Below are 23,209 nucleotides of genomic sequence, written 5' to 3'. Positions count from 1 at the left end.
AAAAGACAGGTTATTTCCATGTGCAGCATGGGTACACAGGAGAGTGCTCAGTGAAGAATAACTTCTCAGAGGGGTGGTTAGAATTTGGGGCTTATATTCCAGCTATGCAAATGAGAGTGAGATAAGGGAAAAAAAGTCATGGGAAAACACATGACTTTTTGGAAAGATAAATGAGCCCTTTGGAGAACAGTTGGGGGGGTAGGATATTCTTGTGACAATGTCTGTTTGGTGATGGTGCCAATGTATTGTCTCAGAGAAGATTATAGTTGCTGTGGGGGTGGGAATTTATGACAACTGAGTTCTTTTGGGAAGTCCTGCTTTTTGTTGATAAGGAATTTCAGAAGCTCAAATGTCTTCTGCTTAAAATAACTTCTGTGCTACAGTGGCTTAGTCTGGACCCCTTTGTGAAACTATTTTTCATGAAAGCCTGAGTCCTGACATGGGAATGAAGACGCTCAAGTCACCAGTGACTAAAATCAGTCATGGACCAAATGCTTTGCCTTTCATGTGCCATGACCATCAGAATGTCTCTCTTTGTATACAAAATTTGAGGTGTTAGATTCACTTTCTTAATATTCAGATGATTGGCGATCCTCCATTCTAAAACTCTGCATTCATTACTCTAGAGTAAATTCTAATTTTTATTTTTTTTCTACTTCTAAATCTTGCAAGAGGTTGCCCTCCAGCCTGCCCCAGCTGTCACTTACCGCACCATCGGGGGCATTCTCGACTTCTATGTGTTTTTGGGAAACACTCCAGAGCAAGTTGTTCAAGAGTATCTAGAGGTAAACTTACGATACTATGACTACAACTGAGGAAATAAATCCCAAGTAGCACAAAGAGAAGTAAATTTAATATGCAGGTGTGAGGCACAAAAATCTGCTGTTGTAAGCAGCTATTATAAATCTGCTACTCCAATCGCTCCTACTCTCAATGATTTATAAAGGGGCTAGGAAAATAGACTAACATTCCTACATTCATGAAATGGTGTGTTGGAAATTAGAGTAGATCATGTGCCCCCAAACCAGTGCTTACAACATTTTGTTAAAAATTGATATTTGCAAGGTGCCTGGGTGGCTCAGTGGATTAAAGCCTCTGCGTTCAGCTCAGGTCATGAGCTGAAGGCAGGGTCCTGGGATCCTGGGATCGAGCCCCACATCAGGCTCTCTGCTCAGCAGGGAGCCTGCTTCCCCTTTCTCTCTGCCTGCCTCTCTGCCTACTTGTGATCTCTGTCTGTCAAATAAATAAATACAATCTTTAAAAAAATCAAGTATTTGCTAACTTTCATTTCACATACTTCTTTCAGCTCATCGGACGGCCAGTCCTTCCCTCATACTGGGCACTTGGATTCCATCTCAGTCGTTATGATTATGGAACACTGGAGAGCTTGAAGGAAGTCATGGAGAGAAACCGTGCGGCAGGGCTCCCTTATGTGAGTAAGGCTTTAAAAGTTAACTCCGGAAATAAAGGAATTCCCTTGGGGAATAAGAACAACTGCTTATAATTTCTCTGCCTGAGTTATTTTTTAAGAATATATAATAAAAAAGATTTTTATATATTCAGAATGCTAGACTTTTTTGCTGCACTGGCCATTCCTTTAAGGAACTAGTTATTTTTTGTTTGTTTGCTTGTTTTTTTAATAGGAAATGATACTTAGACCACAATTTTGGGGTTAGGAAGACAGTCTGTTTGTGTCTGTTTTTCTTAGAACATTTTATTAGTAAAATTTTCTTATGCTATTGTATTGACTACATTTATATAATGTGTTTTTACTTGAGTTCTCAAAGCATTTCTTTCCCTAGTTTAAGTGAGCAAAACCATATAGTATGTACATTTAATAATAGAATATTTTAATATTTTAAATGGCTAAATTTGAACATGTCTCTTCTGTCATGGAGCGTGAGGCTTTTCAATAGGTGCAGAGGAAAAAGCCCAGTTGTCTCTGGAATAATCCTCTTCTTTTCCCCACCCCTTTCCCTTGGAGGCAGACACATAGGTCCTAGAGCAAGGGTCAGTTTCATTATAGGTGCCACTATTTTCATACAGGTAGAATTAGGAAAAAATAAATGCCAAAGAAAACTTGAGTTAGAAGAGAAGCAACAAAACAAAACATGAGGCAGTAAAATGAGAGAAATGTAGGACAGACTGTGTCTTCTCCCCTTCCATTTGTGGATGGGGTAGGATTTAGGTATGGATACATATTTTTTAAAAATTATGTTCAGTTAGCATATAGTGCATCAGCAGTTTTTGATGTTGTGTTCAGCGATTCATTAGTTGCATATAAGCCCACTGCTCATCACATCACGTGCCCTCCTTATTACCTGTCACCTGGTTACACCACCTGTTTTTGATAGCCTTAGTGATTTGCTGTGATTGTTATGGTTTGTTTGTTAGGTTGGTTTTGAGTGACAGAGGGGGCTGGGTGACAAGGCCGGGTGATGCAGTTAACCTGGTTCCAGGGGTGAGGGTCAGGCCTTGGGGACACAAGGGGTCCTCTGTTTTTGAAATTACTATTGGACAACAAGCACTTAGATGCTAGGGACTGATCAAGAACCTGGCTTTGAGCCCAGCATGCAGTCAGGGTGTATGGTGGATAATAACAGTGATGATTTGACTGAGTCGTTTGAACAGGGAATTTCCTGCGAGCTGAACTGTGGAGTTTGTGTATACTTTCAGGATGTCCAGCATGCCGATATTGATTACATGGACGAGAGAAAGGACTTCACTTATGACCCAGTCAATTTTAAAGGCTTCCCTGAGTTTGTTAAGGAGTTACACAATAATAATCAGAAGCTGGTCATCATTGTGGTACGGGCCATCCTCCTTTCCCCCTGGATCATCAGGTGCCGGCTCTTTCTTATCTTTACAGCAACCTCCCTCTCCTTCACCCCCCAATTCCCAGTCTCCTTTCTGTGCCTCGAGCTTGAAGCTGGGTTCTTCATTGTGTTTTTGCTTTTCTTAGGATCCAGCCATCTCCAACAGCTCTTCCCCCAGCAATCCCTATGGCCCGTATGATAGGGGTTCCAGCATGAAGATATGGGTGAATGCTTCAGATGGGGTGACTCCACTCATTGGGGAGGTAACTAAATGGGGGACCTGGGGACTGGTGATGGGGCTGTGGCAGAGTGTGCGTGTGTGCGCATGTGTATGTGTTTGCATGTGTTTAATTGTCTTGACACTTTGAGATGTCTTATATATGCTGGGGATACACTTGCCTCCCTGTCCCTTCATCCCCAGACCCCTAACAGCCATCTAGCTCTATATTCATTTAATTGACTCTGATCAGTGTTTTTCTTTTTCTCCTGCAGGTCTGGCCTGGAAAAACTGTGTTTCCTGATTATACCAACCCTGACTGTGCTGTTTGGTGGGCAAAAGAATTTGAGCTTTTCCACAACCAAGTAGAGTTTGATGGAATCTGGATTGTGAGTCCTTAATTCTCTCAATATTTGGTGACTAATGTCCAGACTGTGTGTTTCTATATCATCGAGTCAAGGAACATGGCAAGAAGAGGAGGAGAAAAAAGCACATAGGGCAGTCATTCTGATATTCCCTATCTTACTATTCAAATAATCTTACTGAAACATGTAGCTTAGAATCTAAATCAGATCATTAGGCCTGGAAGTAAACTCAGAAAATTTTTTTTTCTGAATCCAGCTTTTCTTTAAAAAATGAATGAGCTGAATGACATAAAAATCAGCCATATATGCCTTATATTGTCACAAACTTATATTGGCTTGTTCAATCACCAGCACAGGGCTCTTTCCTTTGGACGCAGTGAACAAATTGATCAGAACCAAAGTCCCCGGGTGCATGACAAAACTGTGGGGGTGGTAAGGACAAATGTCACATATGATATCAAATGAAAATAAATTCAAAGCAACAGATATTCAGCTAAATTTAGGGAGCTCTAGAGTTGAACTTTTTTCTATCTTTAAGAGAAGTATAGAAAATTTGAACAATACAGAGAGCTAAAAAGATGAAAGCAAAAACCCTCTAAAATGTTAACCAAAAACATCTACCATCAACACTTTGGTACGCATCTTCCCAGAACCCTCACATGCCCGGTTGTTGGCATGGGCTTGCCCCCTCACTTTCTCTAGGTATGTATTTGTGTGTGTGTGTGTATGTGTGTGTGTGTATCTAGTGTATATATATACATATATGTATGTATATATAGATAGATAGATAGAATGTGTGTGCATTCATAGCTGCATTTGGGTATCTAGATAATATATAAGTTGATATATATAGAAGCATATGAATCGTGATCTTTTATCACCTGATGTTTTTGAAATTTTTCATTTCCCATGATTATAGACATAAAGCATTTTGAAGGGATTTTAAGAACTTTCTCTGTGAAACCTTCCATGGGTAGAAAAGACAGGAACATCTATTTCCCTCCATGTGCATAAGAACCTCCTTAAAGACGAAATATCTGGAGTCATTTCTCCGATTTCTTAAAAACACAAAAAAAGGAGACAAACATCAGTGCAATATAAGGGAGAATGTTACTTTTCCTTTGTGGTAGTTTTATTCTTTGTCTTGTAGGATATGAATGAAATCTCCAACTTCGTTGATGGTTCCGTTTCAGGATGTTCCACGAACAATCTAAATTATCCCCCATTCACTCCTAGTAAGTCTTGGTGGTAGTATAATTAAAGTGGCAATGCATATTTGGTGTTTTACATTCATAAGGATAGATATGAACCACCCAGCAAGGGAGTTTGTGCATTAGTGTACGTAGGGAGAGGAAAATGTGAGTAATATATACAGAAAATTCGGAAAGAAAACCAAAGCACTCCAAGCTCTTCTAAATGAGGCATAAATTCAGAGGGGGCCACTAGTCTTTCCACCAACAGGCTGAGCTGTTTCTAGGGCAAGGTCCAGAGAACATTCAGCACAGAAGCCAGAGGCCAGTGGTTAGTTGGTATTATTCTATAGCGTGTATCCCTCAAGGTCAGGGCTTACTAGAAAGAGACCGTGTAACTGGGCTTGCTCTTTGGATGAGGGCGAAGTCTGGTGATACCAAGAGTGTGAAGAACAGATGTGAATGTAGGATGAAAAAGAAGCCAGGACCCATGGCCTTGAAGGCCCGAATCAGAGCCCGTGAATATACTAGTGAGCTCTGGCTGAACTCTGAACACCATCTCTCAGGTTATGGCCCCGGAATCCCAGCATTTGCTGTAGTTTGAAGAAAGCTAGAGGCTCACAGATACATTTTATCTTGATCGAGGAAAGAACAAGGTGCTAGCATTATAGCATCTTCTGAAGACTTCCAGTGTGGTGAGGAAATAGGACATGGGGGCAGATGGGCCAGGGATCTGCATGGGGGTGAAACAGTTCGCACTTCATTCTCTTGGTGATGGAAGCTATTTATGTTTTCATATAAGGGAATTAAGGTAGTCAAATTGTTTTAGAAATACTAATCTGGCGTTAGTGTGTAGTATGAATTCGAAGACCAATAGATCCAAAATAAATAAGCCATTAACTGGGTGTGGTACATAAACAATGAATTTTGGAACACTGAAAAAAATAAATAAAAATTTTAAAAAAGAAATCATTGCAGTCATTAATATGCAAATGTAATTTGGATCAGAGTCAGAATGGTACAATGGAAGCAGAAAAGAATAGAAGCATGAGAGAGATTGAGGAGGCAGTCTTTTTACTCTCTGGTCAGTGGAGAAAAGGGGTGAACAATTAATTTACACTTTCATCCATTATTTCTATTCTTGGACCACATGGTTTGGCTCAGTTTCCAGAATTCGGATTAAACCTCAAGTCTAACTGGATCCTCTGGCTTCTAAGTGCCTGCCTTGAGCCACATGAGCACCTAGAGTGGAAGAGTGTGTATGGGGCAGCACAATTTATTTATATATCAGAGAAACAACTCCAAACACATAACCCTCTGACAGTCAGGAAGCTGTGTGATCATTTGCAGGTTGGCCACAATAGATCCCTGCCTAGAGTGCCACTGTTTCCGGTTGTGCTACTGGGTAGTCCAGGAGCAGGGAGTGTGCCCCCAAGGCTCTCACTGACCGATTCCCTCTTTTGCCCCAGGAATCCTGGATGGGTACCTGTTCTGCAGGACTCTCTGCATGGATGCAGAGCAGCACTGGGGCAAGCAGTATGATGTCCACAATCTATATGGCTACTCCATGGCGATTGCCACGGCAGAGTAAGACCACTGTTGCTATGCACTTCCTACGTGATCAGATTACTGATCTTTGTTCGATGCCGCATCCCAGTGTGTTATTTTTAAGAACACTGCAAGATAAATAGGGTTATTATACTGAATGAATGAAGAAACTACCCAGCACATAGGGAAGAAGGAATCCAGGAAATGCGTATGCAAAGTATAAAATGAAAGAATGGATGAATACATGAATGAGTGGAAGACTGGAAGAGATAGAGAGAAGTAACTTGACCAAGGGAAAACAGCTAATACCTTGTAAAAGCATATTTTAAATCATTTTTGCATGAATCCAAAACCCATATATTTTTCTCTCTGCCACACTGTATGGGGTATGGACGGTAAAGTAACTTACAGACTTCGTGTGCCTCAGGGTTTTGGATACGGGTTCAGCATCCTTCTACCATGCTGTGTCTACCCTTGTGTGTAGACTCAAATTCTACAGTGAAGGAAACGTACTGAGAATTTGCTCTACTTTAGCGGTGACAGCAGGAAGCCAGGCCAAAGCCACATTCATTTATTAGCAAAGTCATGGTGTAAGTTTAGTCGTCTTGAAAGTCGTTTTAAAAATTACAGAGCAAAAGTTTAGAAATAGATATATAGATGTACAATTTATTTTTTTTTATTTTTTTATTTTTTTAAAGATTTTATTTATTTATTTGTCAGAGAGAGAGAGAGCGCACGCGAGAGTGAGCACAAGCAGACAGAGTGGCAGGCAGAGGCAGAGGGAGAAGCAGGCTCCCTGCCGAGCAACGAGCCCGATGTGGGACTCGATCCCAGGATGCTGGGATCATGACCTGAGCCGAAGGCAGCGGCTTAACCCACTGAGCCACCCAGGCGTCCCTAGATGTACAATTTAAAAAATACAGATGGTAGTGCCTGGTTGGCACAGTCAGTTAAGTGTCCGGCTCTTGGTTTCAGCTCAGGTCATGATCTCAGGGTCATCAGATTGAGCCCTGGATCAGGTTCTGCACTCAGCACAGAGTCTGCTTGGGATTTTTCTCTCCCTCCCTCTATGCCCTTCCTGGTGATGCTCCATCTCTGTTAAAATAAATAAATAAATCTTTTTAAAAAATGTAGATGATATATATTTGTAGTTACTTATAAAACTACACATATGTATCTATACATTTAAAATGTCTTGTTTATTACAAAATTATAACCAAAGTGTCTCTACTTAAAAACAATTTAAGTTCCAAAAAGCTGTTCATAAATTCACTTTTTGCGTGTGTTTAAAATCATGCAATGTGAAAGATCAGTGTATATCCATCTATGTAAAATTAAATTTCACCTTTGTTCCATAAAAATTGTACCTCTAGCAACTAGCCCTTTCAAGGCTGCTTCTAAAAATCTTGGAAATTATGGATTTAATGAGGTACATAAAACACCTTAAAATGAAGCAAAATAAAATGGAAACATATTCAACGGTGCAGTCTGCTTCCACAGCATCTCTGACCCTACTAGGAGGGAGTTAAAAGGCAATGATCCTTGTCATTGTCACTGTATCTGAGGGGCTGAGACATGCTGAGATCACACTGACTCCTTAAGTTTCTCTCCCTTTCTAGAGCTGTCAAGAGTGTGTTCCCTAATAAGAGAAGCTTTATTATAACCCGTTCTACCTTCGCGGGATCTGGCAAGTTTGCAGCCCACTGGTTGGGAGACAATGCAGCCACCTGGAATGATCTTCGGTGGTCCATCCCTGGCATGCTGGAATTCAATCTTTTTGGTATCCCAATGGTGAGTCCACATTCCTACCTCAATCCCCAGAAAGGCTCTTTTAGAAAATTCTCAAGAGTATGACGCTCACCGCTCCTACACTTCCTGGCCCAGGGATTTAATGTCTTGAGAACAAAGGCTTCATCTACATCAGTATGGCTCTGATACTACAACATACTTTCCTGTACTTTTCCTTATTAAGATAGAAAGTACAACCTTGAATTGCTATCGTTGGAATATTTTTTTCTATTAAGGTATAACATACACACAAAAAAGTACGCATATCCTTCAGTATATAGTTGATGGATTTTGTGAGCTGAACACATGTGTGTATTCAGCACCCACATGAGAAAACATTACATTGCCAGGTCCCTAGAGGTGAGTTTGACATTTTTAGTTAAATTCAACATTTATATTTATGGAGCTGTTACTGTGTGCAAGGTACTAAGCTAGGTATGCAGGGTGAGGGTAGAGAAAAGCATAAATATTACAGAAGCAAATTCTCTTTCCTCTTATATAGAAAATATATAACCAATAATTATGACAAGCTAAGGACATATAAATTAAATATTGAGGGAAATCCCGAGAAAGGCTTTTTTAGTTCCGACAAGATTATAAGGAACACGGAGTCAGGGCAACAAGTGAGAAGAAACATCACAGAACAGGTTGCACTTGAGTTTACCCTTGAAAAGTGGGCTTATTTTACCAGACTAATGGAGAGGTCATTTTAAGTTTGAGAAATAAACATGAGGAAGAGCAGTAAGGGGGAGAATTTGATGTGTTTATAAGGATTAGTTTGTAGGACTGGAGTGGAAAGTGATGCTGGAAAGGTGGGTTGGAACCAGGTTTTGAGGAGCTGCTAGCTAAGCTGTGAGGAGACCTTGGAGATGTTTGAATATGTGACTGATGGAGTCAGATTTAGGCTTTGAGAAGTTAATTCTGATAGTGGTATGGTCAAATAATATTGGCAGTAATCTTAGTTCTACCCATCAAAAAGCTATTGTATATTGGGGCACCTGGGTGGCGCCATTGGTTGGGTGTTTGACTTTTGGTCATTCAGCTCAGGTCATGGTCTTGGCGTAGTGGAATGGGGGTCCCACATCAGGCTCCACACTCAGCAGGGAGACTGCTTGGGACTCTCCCTCTCCCTCTGCCCCTCATCCCCTACTACTCTCTTTCTCTCAGTCAAATAAATCAATAAATCTTTAAAAAACAAAAGCTATTGTATGTCAAGTGTTTTACTTACATTATGTCATTTACTAAAACCCTGTGTAGCTAATTAACACCCATTTAATGAAGTGAGGAAACTGAGGCACAGAAGGATGAAGTAGCTTACTCATGGTCTTCTGATGGTAATGAGTGGGCATGGGGGGAGCTCCTGGGTGGCTCCGTTGGTTAAACATCTGACTCGATTTCAGCTCAGGTTGTGAGATAGAGCCCCATGTCAGGCTGTGTGCTGGTTGTGGTGCCTGCTTAAGATTCCCTCTCCCTCTGCCCCTCCCTTAAAAAAAAAAAAGAAGAGTGAACATGCTATGTGACCCAATTCTGATCACATTCTATAAGCCTTCTCAGGGAAGTCCCTGATGGGAAGCAACGAGGGCGGGATAATGGAGGTGAGGTAAACATTCTGTCCGTGTGTCCTTCCAGGTGGGTGCTGACATATGTGGCTTCGCACTGGATGCCCCTGAGGAGCTCTGCAGGCGATGGATGCAGCTGGGGGCATTCTATCCATTCTCCAGGAATCACAATGGCCAAGGCTATAAGGTAAGTCTCCCAGGAGACATGATCAAAACAAGAGTGGGATCTGCCTGCATCCTCACCAAGACATCGGGCGAGCCAACCTCCTACCTGGCGCTTCGCTTAGGCTAATTTGCAATTAACCAGGACCTCTGACATGCCATTAAAATGCTCCACTGTCACAGAGTCTGCTTTTGGTACTGCTGCAGTCAAGGAGATGGTTAGTCTGTGAAAGTTTTCATCAAATGTCTGTACACTCTGACTACATTGCTCATTTTGTTATGAGAGTCAGATGAGGAAGTACTTCAGAATGATTGACATAACAGGTGGTGAATGGCACTTACTGGTGAAGTGATCCTGCCCACCTGTACAGCTCAGAGGCCGAGTTTACACCCTAGGCTCCAGGTCTTTGAGGAAGGAAACTCTTGGGTTCTGATGAATGGGGTCTGGAGTTCTCCAGATGCTTCTGTCATTCATAGCCAGATCACAGCAGCAACCTCTTGCTCCTCCTAGGCCCAGGATCCTGCCTCTTTTGGAGCTGACTCTCTGCTGTTGAACTCCTCCAGGCACTACCTTACCATCCGCTATACCCTTTTACCCTACCTCTATACCCTCTTCTACCGCGCCCACAGCCGGGGGGACACGGTGGCCAGGCCCCTTCTGCATGAGTAAGTTCACCTCATCCAGAAAGCTTTTGTTAATGTGGGTGGCAACATGGACTGTTTGATCAAATACCAGTGTGAATATTGAGACACTTTGAATGGTTATTCAGATACCTGTGTATTTTTTCTTTTAAGATTTAATTTGTCAGAGAGAGAGAGGGAGAGCACAAGCAGGCAGAGCGGCAGGCAGAGGCAGAGAGAGAAGCAGGCTCCCCATTGAGCAAGGAGTCTGATGCGGGACTCGATCCCAGGACCCTGGGATCATGACCTGAGCCGAAGGCAGCAGCTTAACCAACTGAGCCACCCAGGCGTCCCTATGTATTTTTTTTTTTTTTAACTGGGTTACGCCGTTGGTATTTGTAAGACCACTGCTGCCTCCATATTGTTCTAGAGGTATATTTAAATGGTATAGCTTGTTCCCTTTTGGAGAACAGGACTTCTATCCCCCAAGGCTCTCAGGCACATATCTGCTTTTGTTATTATTATTACTATTATTATATGTTCATTATTTTGAGTCCATTTTTACTGCCTCTTGGAATTCCCTGTTAAAAGGCAGCTGCCCTAAAAGAGAAAAGAGTAGGATTTTGAATTATCTGATCTGTGCCATGATCACATTCAATTCCTTCTTTTTTTTTTTTTTTAAAGATTTTATTTATTTATTTGACAGAGAGATCACAAGTAGACGGAGAGGCAGGCAGAGAGAGAGAGAGAGGAGGAAGCAGGCTTCCTGCTGAGCAGAGAGCCTGATGTGGGACTCGATCCCAGGACCCTGAGATCATGACCCGAGCCGAAGGCAGCGGCTTAACCCACTGAGCCACCCAGGCGCCCCCATATTCAATTCCTTCTTGATAGTCTGCTGAAGTTTGGGGAGGTATTGCTTGTTGTACTTATTTTATTTAAAGGGGCAGATGGTGAATAGACTTGGAGTCTGAATCCTGCCTAGCATTCATCTAACCAGGGAGAAGCGTCTGACCAGGGAGAAGAAAAGGAGAGTGCATGGGTTGGGGAAAGTGGATCTGCCTCCCAGGGCACAGACGCAGGACTTGAGCAGGTGTCCCAGAATAATCCAGGGGGTTACCACAGACAGGTGGCCTGCATGTTTTAGACAGTTGGGGGGAGAGTTGTCAGGAAGCATTGGCCCGGATCTCAGCGAATGTCTCTCTGTCTCCAGGTTCTATGGGGACAGCAATACGTGGGATGTGCACCAGCAGTTTTTATGGGGCCCTGGGCTCCTCATCACTCCGGTTCTGGATGAGGTAAGTGTCCCACAGAGGCACCCAGAGGGTCTCTGCTTCCATTTCTGCTACCCTCCAAACTCTTCTATTCCTAGACCCATTTATCTTTTCTTTATCCCAAGCCTGAGTCCAGCCTCCACGCCTGAGCTGGCACTGAGGACAGTGTGCTGAGGTTTGGGGAAGTTGGAGATGGGTTACATACGAGTCTTTTTTTTTTTTTTTTTCTAACCAAGTTCCCAATAAGTGTAGAAGCATCTGCTGGTGGCTCTGGGTTTGGGAATGGTCCTATTCATCATCAGAGTCTCCTAGTAGATCCTACTTGCTCTATGAGGTAGAGGCAGAATGGAGCAGGGGCCCAGCACTGTCTTTAAGGTTGGATGGAATCAGGGTGTGATTGTTGCCTCTGCCTCTTAGCACCATGTGGCCTGGGGCAAGTGCCTCAGCTGGAAAGGTGAGATCATGAGAGTACCTGCCACCAGAGACAGGTGAGAGGATTACATGAGTTCATGTAAAGCTGGAATTTTTACCACAACATGTATTTCAATATTATTATTATTCCTAATGTGATTCCACTGGGATTTTCCCTTGTGTTGCAAATTATTGCTTCTATTATTCCTATTAGAAGGAAGGCATGATTTGATAACAAAGAAAAGAAAGGCCACTTATGTTCTCTCAGTATATGGTTAAGAAACTCCCTTGGGAGCGCTAAGAAATCCATTTTATCCCCTTCAGAGGCTGGGTCACAAAGAATATTTTGTTTTAATTTCAGGGTGCAGAGAAAGTGATGGCATATATGCCTGATGCTGTCTGGTACGATTACGAGACTGTAAGTAGCTTTGACTTAAACTCCTCGAGACCACAGCTGCATAGATAAGATGACTCCCTGGATAGAGGAAGATCTGTCCACACCCCGAAGAGTGTTTCTGTGCTGTTTTCTGTCATTTCGTAGCACAGTGGATAAAGTGAGCCTAAGACACTTCATGTTAGTCATGAAGAGATCTGGAGAAAACAAAAAACTTTTATACACTTTATTCAAGAATGAGATAAGGGTAAATATTGGAGGGTCCAATGGAGAAATTCAGCTGGGTCAGCAGTCAGCTAGCTTGTTTAAAACTATCAGTTCATCTAATATATGTCAGATAGCCTTGGCATGACGTAAACACTCCCCCAAACTCCCAAGTGATGGCAAAAACCTGTTCTTAATTTGTTTCCTTCCTCTCATTTGATTGTCTGACTAGACACTAAGTCAGCTTGGTGGAAAAATGAGAGAGCTGTGGATAGCTCAGCCCATGGGTATGAGGGGGGTGCGAATGTGCCATCCTGCCCTGCAAGATGCTTGACATGTGTCTGCCTGCACCAGGGGGCCCGAGTGAGATGGAGGAAGCAAAGCGTGGAGATGGAACTTCCTGGGGACAAAATCGGACTTCACCTTCGTGGAGGCCACATCTTCCCCACACAACAGCCAGCCACCACCACCGTGGCCAGGTAGAGCGTGGCGGGAGTTCCCTTCTGGGGGAGGCTGCTGACAAAGCTGGTCATTTCCATCCCCATATGTTGCCCATGCAGAAAATGCTGAAACTTTCCATGGTGTGTAGGGAGGAAGGGGGCTGGGGTGTGTGTGACCCGTGCGTTTTTGTCGGCCCTTTCTGAGGAAGTTGTGATTTATAAAATGGATTTTGAAAGAACTTAATCCCTGTCCTTACTTAAACCTCCTGCATTTCTCCTCAAAGCACACTGGCTGCTGGGATGGTCTTCCTTCCTGGTTTTCCCAGAACCGGTTTAATTTTAGCACTGAAAGTTTCATGTCTTGGGAAAACTCTCAGTTCCAGGCAAATGGGGACTGTTGATCACCCTACCTGCTTGGCCAGATCATTCATCCATTGTGCTATGCTCTTGACTCATTCATTCTACTTCTAGGGACAGGGGGTCCACTTTCCATTCCCCTATAATCTCGATTTCCCATTCCTTTCTTCCCAGTGAGCCATTTCTTTCCTGTGATACAGAATAGCATACAAAAATTACTTGCTCACTTCAAATCTCCTTCATATCACTGATTTCTCCTTTATGACTCTTCGATTCTGAAATTCTAGACTCCATCTGTACTAAAGACGTACACATTTCTACACGTCTCTGAAAGTCCTATTTTTAATAGACTGGGAGTTCTTTGGAGGTTAGAAATCTTTTTTTTTCTTCTAAACTTTCCTTACTACCTTAATTTTTCATACTGCAGACTTCTTATGATAATGAGGCAAAATTCTACATCTAACACCAAATGTTTTCTTTGTATCTAATTGTTCAGCTTCAGGCTGTTCTGCAGACTGATACCAAAATTATCTTTCCAAAATGAAGATTTTTTTTGTTCCTTGTTGCTCTGCTGTGTGGAGTCCAGATTCTTTCATGAGTAGGGTGTTCAGGCCAATCACAATCTGGTTGCAAGTTAACTGTGCCTCTGGAGACATCTGAGTGCACTCCTATAGACCAGCCATGCCCCAAAGCTGGATGTTCCCAGACATATCCATCTATTGGACAGCATTTGGGCTTCTGTACTTATTAGCCTCTCCAACATCCTTTGCCTGGTACATTCTTAATGACTTTCCAAATTAAAGATTTCATTTGCAAGAAAGCTTCCTTAATTCTTCCAGCAGAGGGAGTGATGCCACTCCAAACTATTTTTTTTAATCTTTCCTTTGTATACTGTTCAATATTATTTTGTGCATTAGTTGAGAAAATTCTATTGTCTAAAATCCTTTGGAAAGTCCAAATTATTGTTCATTGTTTTTGCCAACTTTCCTTCATGCTGGCTTACTACCTGGTGTGTTTAGTAACGTTTTTTTTTTCAAGTGTAATGATCTTAAGGATCCAAACGTGAGTCTCATTCCTTCAGAGAGGATTTGCCTCTTTTCTTCAGTTGCAAGTCAGGACTGCTGTCAACTTGAGGTCATCTGAAGCAGCATTTAAGGATCATGTGTTGGGTGGGTCTTTCAGGGTGCCTGGTGTCCCCCAGAATATTTAGTCAGCCACACTGCTGGAAGTGCCATTCTAGACTCCTGTAAGTCTTTTGACTTTTGTGTCACTCTACTTTCTGCCTTGAGTATGCAGTGAACATGTTTAATCCTTGTCATAATATTTAAGCTCATCAATAGAGTTGTGATCTATTCATCTTTGTATTTTGTAGACTTGCTAAAAAACAAGAGCTACTTAATACATGTGTGTTAAAGAAGAAAGCAGGTGATTTGATTGATAACAGAACCTGCCTTGCATAGGGCACAGTGGAGGGCTGACCTGGGAAAGAAAAGAAAGTGTGAGGTTAGTGATGGACCAATGGGAGCAGGAAACTGGGAAAGGTTCTGGGGAGTGGTGATACAAGGAGAGATTCCATGTGAAATGGCTCTTTCTCTCTTTCTCTCCACCCATGTACTTACCACCTTTTTGAGCCATGTTTTGTGTTTCATATTTTAAATTATAAAGCAGAAAACTATTGTGTTTTATATTCCTCTCTAAATGAATTAATAATAAATAATCCAATTAGGAAAATTGCTATTAAATAGATGGGCTTTATTGTATTTTATTGCTTTCTGAGTCAAAATGGAGTCACTTTCTTTGTCAGGAAATCTATCCCCCCAACCATAGTTAAAATGTCCCCTGCACAAACTCTAAAATTAGGCTGAACCAATTATTGTGTGGAATGTCTTTCTCTTCTAATAGTCTGTATTCTAAGTAATAGTTGCTTCAGCAACCTTTATAGTAGCAATTGCAATGATTCTGAGACTAAAATTCTTGCTTCTTACATAGATGTTTATTGCTAATGTTTGCAGTATTTCTGTCTCCTGTGACGTTACTGATTCTGGAGAAAGATGCGCCTGTTGTTTTGTTTTTGTGCCTGGAGAAAAGCCAAGCCATCTGCTGCTAGTAACCTTTCCCATTTGGAATCTGACGGCAGCGGCGCCTGGGTGCTGTCATTAATGAAGCATCCAACTCTTGGTTTCGGCTTAGGTTGTGATCTCAGGGTTGTGGGGTCGAGTGCCCTGTTGGGGCCAGCATTCAGGAGGGAGTCTGTTTGGCATCTCACTCTCACGTCTCACTCTCTCCCCCTCTGCCCCTCCTGCTTGTGTGTTCTCTCTCTCTCTCTTAAACTGATTTTGGTCGGGGTGCAAAAAAAAAAAAAAAAAAAAAAAGGAAAAAAGTAAAGAAAGGGAAAGAAAGCTGATGGCAACATTCCCAGCTCATTTTCATTTGGCAAAGTTCTTTGTCGTAAGTGTTTCTCTCCTTCCTAAACCTTGTTTCCCACAGCCGCCGGAACCCTCTCAGTCTTATCATTGCTCTAGATGATAACAAAGAAGCAAAAGGCGAACTTTTCTGGGATGATGGGGAAACTAAAGGTGAGCACTGTTATGACAACCTGTGTCTGTGAGTGACTCCCACTGGTCAACCAGCCAGCGGAGGAAATCTCACCAGGCACAGCAGCGCTACTCACTCAAGAGGAAAATTTTCATGTGGGTTGCACTGTTCATGGTTAGTGGTAGATGGACCACAGATGGAGGGAAAACACATTTTTACCTCTTAGCATGCTCCCCTCAGACAGGCAATATATACAGGATCTCATTTTATTGTCAACAGGCATCTGAAAAAGATGTTTTCGAGACTGTTCCTGCCATTCACTGTAGATCTCTTCCCCCCAAAATACTTGCGCACGAAAGTCAGTGATAGGAAACACACACCATGGCAGCGAGGCAGGGTGAGAGCGTGCTCTTCTCGTGACCCTGTATCCAGACATGCTTCTTTGTGTATTCTTCTGGCTCCAGTATACTAACAACTCTCGGGGCCCAGGCTTAGGCAATAGATTCACTTGAGGCATATGCCTTGGAAGCACTTGGAAGGGAATCATTTCAAGAGTAAGGTAGGAAGAAAAAGGGAAAACAGTGGCCTGGCCTTGGAGACTCTGTCTATAATCTTATCATTCTCAAGATGAAGCTTTCAGTACAGCCCAGGGGTGATGGGTGCTTCAGTAGTGGGCAGGGCAGAGGCTGACTCACCTTTCTCGCACTTTCAGATACTGTGGCCAATCAAGTTTATCTCTTTTGTGAGTTTTCTGCCACCCAAGTAAGTAGCACATTTTTATGATTCTTAGGTATGGGCTTTTCTCTGACAGCTCATGTGTGTTTGTGTATGTGTGAAATTACATTTATGGCTTCATATGCCTTTATGACTGTAGATGAGTACGTTTCTGGTTTCTTTTGGAAGATAAAAGAACTTTGTTTTTATTATTATTTGTTTTTATTTTAATTCCAGTTAGTTAACATGCAGTGTTATATTAGTTTGAGGTGCACAATATAGTTATTCAGCACTTCCATAGATCACCTAGTGCTTAGATGGGGACATTTCAATTTATGACTTAACTCCCAATAATTGAATCATCCATGTTAGTAAAAAAGAGACAATGGTATGGTTAAATCAAAGTAGTCAGCCTTTTAAAAAAAATTCTCTGTGTGTGTTTCTCTCCCTCTTTTTCATTCAGGGAGTATTAAAAAAAAGTTTGTACTGCTTGAGCACATGTTAGTAGAGACAGCTAAGAGGCATTTGAAGCAGTTTTGGGTATCTGGTCTAGGATAGAATATTTGAGTGACTTGACAACCAATCATCAGACCTTTGTGCTTAACTGTTTTGCAGAACCACTTGGATGTGAAGATTTTGCAGTCAACGTACAAAGACCCCAATAATTTAGTATTTAAAGAGATTAAAATTCTTGGGACCCAGGAACCTACCAATGTTATCGTGAAACACAATGGTGTCCCAAGTCAGATTTCTCCTAATGTCACTTATGATTCTAACCTACAGGTAAAAATCCATTTCATTGAGATAGTTTATCAAGAATTTATAGCTTATCGTGTTCCTTCTTGCCAAAATCACAAGGGTTCCTGAAGGACCAGGGCACACTCTGAGGTCTGGGGTGGGGAAGTCAGAGGGTTAGGAGAGAAAAAAAGCAAGGGTTAAGCCAGAGCTAGAATGGATCAGGGAGCTGCTGAGAAGCTGGAATAAGATGGCTGAAGCTAGAAAGGCAAAGTGGGAGGTGGGATCCCTATAATTAAATATTTAAGTGTATTTTTTTCTTACTGTGTTCAGATACATAGATTTTTCTCTCCTACACATACATTGTAAAAACAATTTCAAGTCAAATACTCTGATCAGCTTAGCTAATGGCTACTCATTGGTTAGATAGTGATAAAAAATAATTTTTCATCCGTTGCAATGAGACCTGATGCTCCTGAGCAAGTTGTAATCTGTTCCCCTGGTATCTTAGCATTTGAGGAATCCTTTCCCCCATCCTCCTCAGTTCAGGCCCTCCAGATGATCTGGGACTGGGGGTTGTGGCTCAGCATGTTTGTGAGAGATCTTCCAAATTTGGAGAAAATAAGTACATCTGGCATTCCCCTATAATGATGTATTGATGACATTGGCCATTTTGCCTTACAACATACGCTGAGGATACCTATATTATAGAGTTAGAAATAAAGCACAGTTGACCCTTGAACAGCATGAGGGACACTGAACCCTCCTCCCCCATGCTGTCAACAATCTGTAAGTAACTTCCGATTCCCCAGATCTTAACTACTAATAGCCTACTACTGATCAAAAGCCTTATGGGTAAACTGTCAATTAACACATATTTTATGTATCATAAGAATTCTGTACTCTAATCTTACCTAAAGCAAGCTAAAGAAAAGAAAATGTTATTAAGAGAATCATTAGGAAGAGAAAGCATTTGCAGTTCTGTACTGTATTTATTGAAAAAAACAAACCAAACATGTGTGTAAGTGGCCCATGCAGTTCAAACCCATGTTGCTCAAAGGACAACTGCATCGCATGGTTAGTTATGTGCACTGCAAAGTGCAAGCCATTTGAAAGGTGCATATATTAAAAAAAACTCAATAAATATTTGTTATATTAATTAATATAAGAGTGAAAGAATTGTTGGTGCTTGAATTTGGGTGGTAGGGAAACACAATTTATACACAGAAATCTACCAGAAAGGGGACAGACAGTCCAAACAACACAGAGGAAATATTTACTGACTTTATACCTAATTTAATGTTCAAAGTCTAATGGCACAGCTGAGCAAAGCTGTTGGAGAAGTCTGGGTTTGAGCTGGACTTTGAGTGAGGGTGTTATCGGATAGATATTCATTCAGCTAACAAGTGATAGGAAATGGAGCAAAATGGGACTTTGAACAAATTGGGATTTTCTTCTTCATGCAATAACAAGTTTAGAAAGTGGTCAGTTGCCAGCATTGGTTCAATGGCTCAGGGTTGTCAGGGTTAACGGGAAATGACAGCTTAATACCAGTTGCTGTGGCCCTATTACTACAGAATAAAAGAGGAGGCAGAAAGAAAAGGTGCAGGGAAGTCCTTAAATCAAAATGAAGACTGGGCCAGAAACTCCCAGTGGACTTGCACTTGCCTATTAAGGGCTGTAGCTGTGTTACACAGATTAAAAGTTAAGTTCTTAATTATGAACTTTAATATTCTAAGCTGAAATAGTCAGAAGGGAACTTTTATATAAGGCAGGCAACTAGCAGGACATTCCACAAAAGGATACCATTTTCCTGGAAAGAGCATCTGTCTAGAAATAAAGTATGCAAGGTTGAGATATCAGAGTAAGACAATCTAAGGGTTGAGACTAGCTTGACATTGGTCTGTGAGTATTCTATAACTAGAATAGGGAGGAGATCAGTTTGGACAAAGAGTTTGTGGTCAGGTTTTAGAGGATCTTAGATGCCAAAGTGAGATCTGATTCTTCAAGTGTGTCCTATGAATCCTTGAATGAAAGCATTGCTTTGAGAGTGAGATTTGTAAAACAGGGAATTTTAAGGTGAATTTAGACTGAGAAAAGCCTGGAAAAGGGGTGATTATCCTTAGAGTGTGATTTTATAACTCTGGGCAAATGAGGACCTGCACTATGGAAATTGCTAATTAAAGAAGAGATGAAAATACACAGAAAATATTAAATATTTTAATTAGTGAGACACAAAGAAGCAAGGTTTCAGGTTTTGAGGCTTTGGTCTTGGAGAAATGAAGAAGTTGGGATGTTAGAAGTGGAAAGAAATGTAATGATTTTTGCCAACTCCCCACTTTTGCAGTTGATGAAACTGAGACCCAAAGAATCAAAATGATTTGGCTAAGTTTCCCTAGTGGAATGGAGATGAGAACCCAAGCCACATGTTCTTACTCCGTGTTCTTGCCACCACTCCAGACCAAGACAGGACAGTGGGCTAGGGAATGGAAGGCAAGAACATAAGCTTGATTTTGGACAGCCCCGTGAGCTCATGTGTGTTATGCTACAAGGGAAAACAGAGGAAGGTCTTTTGTCCAAGTAAGAAAGAGGAAGGGGAATCAGGGAAGAAAGACAATGGGTGGTCACAGAAGATTTTATTTGGCTTAATTCTCTTCCAAATGTGGTGTATGAGATTCTGATTGAGTTGGCACATTTGCATTTTCATTCTTCCCCTCCTTCCATGGAGGGGAACTTTCGTCCTAGAAGTGCCAGTGGAGTGCCACTTGGATTGTTGAATCTTCTCTGGTTTCTATTCCTTTTTCTAAAAGAGGTTTCATATCTTGCAAGGACTTTGTCCTGGGGGTAAATTTCCTTGTCACTTGCCCATCCCTACAGGTTGCTCTGATCAGGGGAATCGATCTTATCCTGGGAGAAGCATACACAGTGGAGTGGGCCTTGAAGATAAAGGATGCAGAAAAAATAGACTGTTTCCCTGATGAGAGCGGTGCTTCTGCAGAAAACTGTTCTGCCCGTGGCTGTGCCTGGGAGGTAACCATACTGACAACACTAGTGTGCATCAAAATCCTTGACACTCAACCTAGACTTTCATGAGCATAGCATCAGTACCTATGTCACTCCTTAAAACCCATAGAAAGGCAGGACTTCCAAAGGAACCTGAGTCTGTATCTGGATATAGGGATAGGAGTGAGAATCCCCCCCCGCCCAAATACTTTGCAAGGAGACCAGGAATTTAAAGTGATGTCCCTACCAAAGCATATATAAGGAAGTGAGTAATGGTCTGGCTTTATCTCCCTGTAAATGGCCTTTTCTAGCCCTTTGTATTTGATAATTCTAGGTTGCATGCCGAGCTGACCTTAGCTTTTCTTTCCAGGTACCCACTTCTCCAGGAGTCCCGTTTTGTTATTTCGTCAATGATCTATACTCTGTTGGTGATGTTCAGTACCACTCACATGGAGCCACTGCGACCCTGTCTTTAAAGTCTTCTCTCTATGCCTCCGCTCTGCCATCAGTACCTGTGACCTCCCTCCGTCTGCATGTGACCTATCATAAGAATGACATGCTGCAGTTTAAGGTATGTGTCTGCAGTACCCATATGTATCAAGTGCCCACTGGGCACTTGGCAGTTCCATTACTTTTTGCTAGTTGAGGTCACAGAACCCTAAAATAAGTTTGCTCCTCTGAGCTAACCATGCCAAAGTATATAGATCATTATCCTGGGGGCACTGAAAGACCACTGATGAACCAGTGCTGCCCGTTCTGATGTGCACTTGAAAAGATCACTGTGTCTGCTGTAAGGAAAATAGTTGGCAGGACAAGAGTGAAAAAGGAGAGGCCAGCCAGGAGGCTACCGGTTAGGGTGTCCTTGTGGGTGACCAAGTGTAGACCAGGTATAAGAAAGGAGGAGGATGGTGGGAGAATTGAGAAGGTAGAATCACAGGATCTGGTGATGACTGCAAGTTGGCAATGAGGGAGAGGGAGGCATCGAGAACGATTGCCATGTTTCTGGCGTGTGTCTCTATGTGGGTGACAGTGACATTGCCTGAAATCGGAACATTGGACAGGTTTGGGCTTGGGCAGAATAAGATGATGGGTTCAGTTTGGGATACTGAATTTGGGATAGCTGAGAAATAGCCACGAGAGTGTAGTGATCTCTTTCTTTCCTATGATTTAATGACATCTAAGGATTAGTGACAGCCTGTTCTTATGTCTATTTCTCTAATAACTTGAAAGTTTCTCAAAGACAGGAATTAGTCCATTCATCTTTGTGTTTCTGAAATCTGACACTGAGCCTGATAGACAGTTAACACTCAGATGTTTAATGAGAGAGTAAATGAAAGACATTAGACATTGCCCAAAACTTTCATCACAACCTGCTATCAACCTAGACTGACTCCTTTTACATCTTCTAATGCAGGGAAGATGCTCTTTGATATTCCTGTCCTCACCATAGTGCTGACCTGTGGTAGACACCTAGTGAGTTTCAGCTAAATGAACTTGTTTGCATTTCCCGCTTCAACCCTTTCCTCCTCTACCTCCTGATCAAACAGTAGCTCTCCCCCCAGTCTTTGCCTCTTTCTGACCCAGCTTTAATACTCTGGGCCTTTGCATTTATTTCTCTACCAGGAATGACTTTATCTCCTTGTTGTGCTGGGTTAACAGCTGCACAGGTTTTGATATAGCCTGTATTTTGCCCATGGCATCACCTCAGTCTTCTAGAAGCTGTGTTGGGCATTTTCTTCTTTATAATCTCACAACACTCCCACATAGCTGTACATGAGCGTATCATCACCCAGATATTGTGGGCATCTCTTTTACTTCCCATTAGCATGTGAATTTCTTAAAAACAGCAAGAGTGTGTTATCTGATTTAGTGTGTCTAGTGTCTATAGTGTTGGGCAGGGGTAGAGTATGTACTTGGTGAATCATTTTAGATGCCATTTGCTGCAAGGACATCTATGATTATTTTCATCAAATAGAGTTCATATTTTTTTACTTTTTTTTCAATTCAGAGAAGTTTTCAGATATTCACATACAACCACAGACAAATAAATAATATATTTATATCTACCAAACTGATATCGTACTGATTTTCAAAGATATCAATAATATCAAAGCAGATGTGTTACTGTAGTAGGGGCCTTAAAAATGAGATGACAGGCTCAGGTCAAAATGTTAAGTCTAACATTGTTCTTTGACATAATAACCAAATCCCTGGTATCATGAGCTTAATGGAGACAAAGAAATATAGCATTCACACTCTGTGTCAAGGATACAAGTTTCTGGTAAGGTATATAGGTTTCTAGAGTACTATATTTTCCTAATTTTCTTTGCGCTCACCCTAGATTTATGATCCCAACAATAAACGGTATGAAGTCCCGGTTCCCCTCAACATACCCACAGTTCCTTCCAGCACCTCTGAGAGTCAACTCTACAATGTCCTTATTAAGAAGAATCCATTTGGGATTGAAATTCGCCGGAAGAATACAGGCACTGTAATGTAGGTGGCTCCTAGTCTCATTTGAAATTGATGGTTCCCTGCACTGCCAGGTCCATTGTCCTTGGAGAAATCCTGGCTCAAAACATCACACTATCCATTTCCAGATTTATGAATACATTATTCCTTTGGGGCCTGTTCTTATGGGAAATCTTTAGTCCCTGGCACTAATTACTGAGATACTTAATGTACTAGGGATTCATTCAACCAGTGTTTATGGGGTGGTTAGTATATATTATCTCTATATTAGGTAGTTCTAGAAGATAAGGTCTCTCTTCTCATGACAAGAATTAATGATCAATAACAAAGATAACATAAGTTAAAATATAAATAAGGAAGTTTAGATAGTGACAACTGCTATGTAGGAAAAAGAACAGGGTAATAAA

General features: G+C 41.7%; 1 protein-coding gene across 1 annotated transcript in view; it reads left to right on the top strand.

Moving 5' to 3' along the window:
- The window catches only part of LOC111151996 (maltase-glucoamylase), a 72,765-nt gene that overhangs the window by 15,088 nt on the left and 34,468 nt on the right, over nucleotides 1-23,209 (top strand). Inside the window, exons 8-26 of the mRNA XM_022510248.1 lie at nucleotides 673-785; nucleotides 1,307-1,432; nucleotides 2,677-2,808; nucleotides 2,963-3,079; nucleotides 3,309-3,422; nucleotides 4,549-4,633; nucleotides 6,058-6,175; nucleotides 7,756-7,927; nucleotides 9,554-9,670; nucleotides 10,157-10,311; nucleotides 11,477-11,561; nucleotides 12,310-12,366; nucleotides 12,901-13,025; nucleotides 15,831-15,919; nucleotides 16,591-16,640; nucleotides 17,208-17,375; nucleotides 20,205-20,357; nucleotides 20,701-20,901; nucleotides 22,672-22,826. Coding sequence (XP_022365956.1) covers nucleotides 673-785; nucleotides 1,307-1,432; nucleotides 2,677-2,808; nucleotides 2,963-3,079; nucleotides 3,309-3,422; nucleotides 4,549-4,633; nucleotides 6,058-6,175; nucleotides 7,756-7,927; nucleotides 9,554-9,670; nucleotides 10,157-10,311; nucleotides 11,477-11,561; nucleotides 12,310-12,366; nucleotides 12,901-13,025; nucleotides 15,831-15,919; nucleotides 16,591-16,640; nucleotides 17,208-17,375; nucleotides 20,205-20,357; nucleotides 20,701-20,901; nucleotides 22,672-22,826 — 2,332 coding nt within the window. The remainder of the gene's footprint in view (nucleotides 1-672; nucleotides 786-1,306; nucleotides 1,433-2,676; nucleotides 2,809-2,962; nucleotides 3,080-3,308; nucleotides 3,423-4,548; nucleotides 4,634-6,057; nucleotides 6,176-7,755; nucleotides 7,928-9,553; nucleotides 9,671-10,156; nucleotides 10,312-11,476; nucleotides 11,562-12,309; nucleotides 12,367-12,900; nucleotides 13,026-15,830; nucleotides 15,920-16,590; nucleotides 16,641-17,207; nucleotides 17,376-20,204; nucleotides 20,358-20,700; nucleotides 20,902-22,671; nucleotides 22,827-23,209) is intronic.

Source organism: Enhydra lutris, unplaced genomic scaffold (assembly GCF_002288905.1).
Source record: "Enhydra lutris kenyoni isolate GAN:26980312 unplaced genomic scaffold, ASM228890v2 scaffoldscaffold27, whole genome shotgun sequence".
Taxonomy (NCBI): domain Eukaryota; kingdom Metazoa; phylum Chordata; class Mammalia; order Carnivora; family Mustelidae; genus Enhydra; species Enhydra lutris.
The sequence above is the reverse complement of the archived record's forward strand: the minus strand, read 5'-3'. Positions and strand labels throughout refer to the sequence as shown.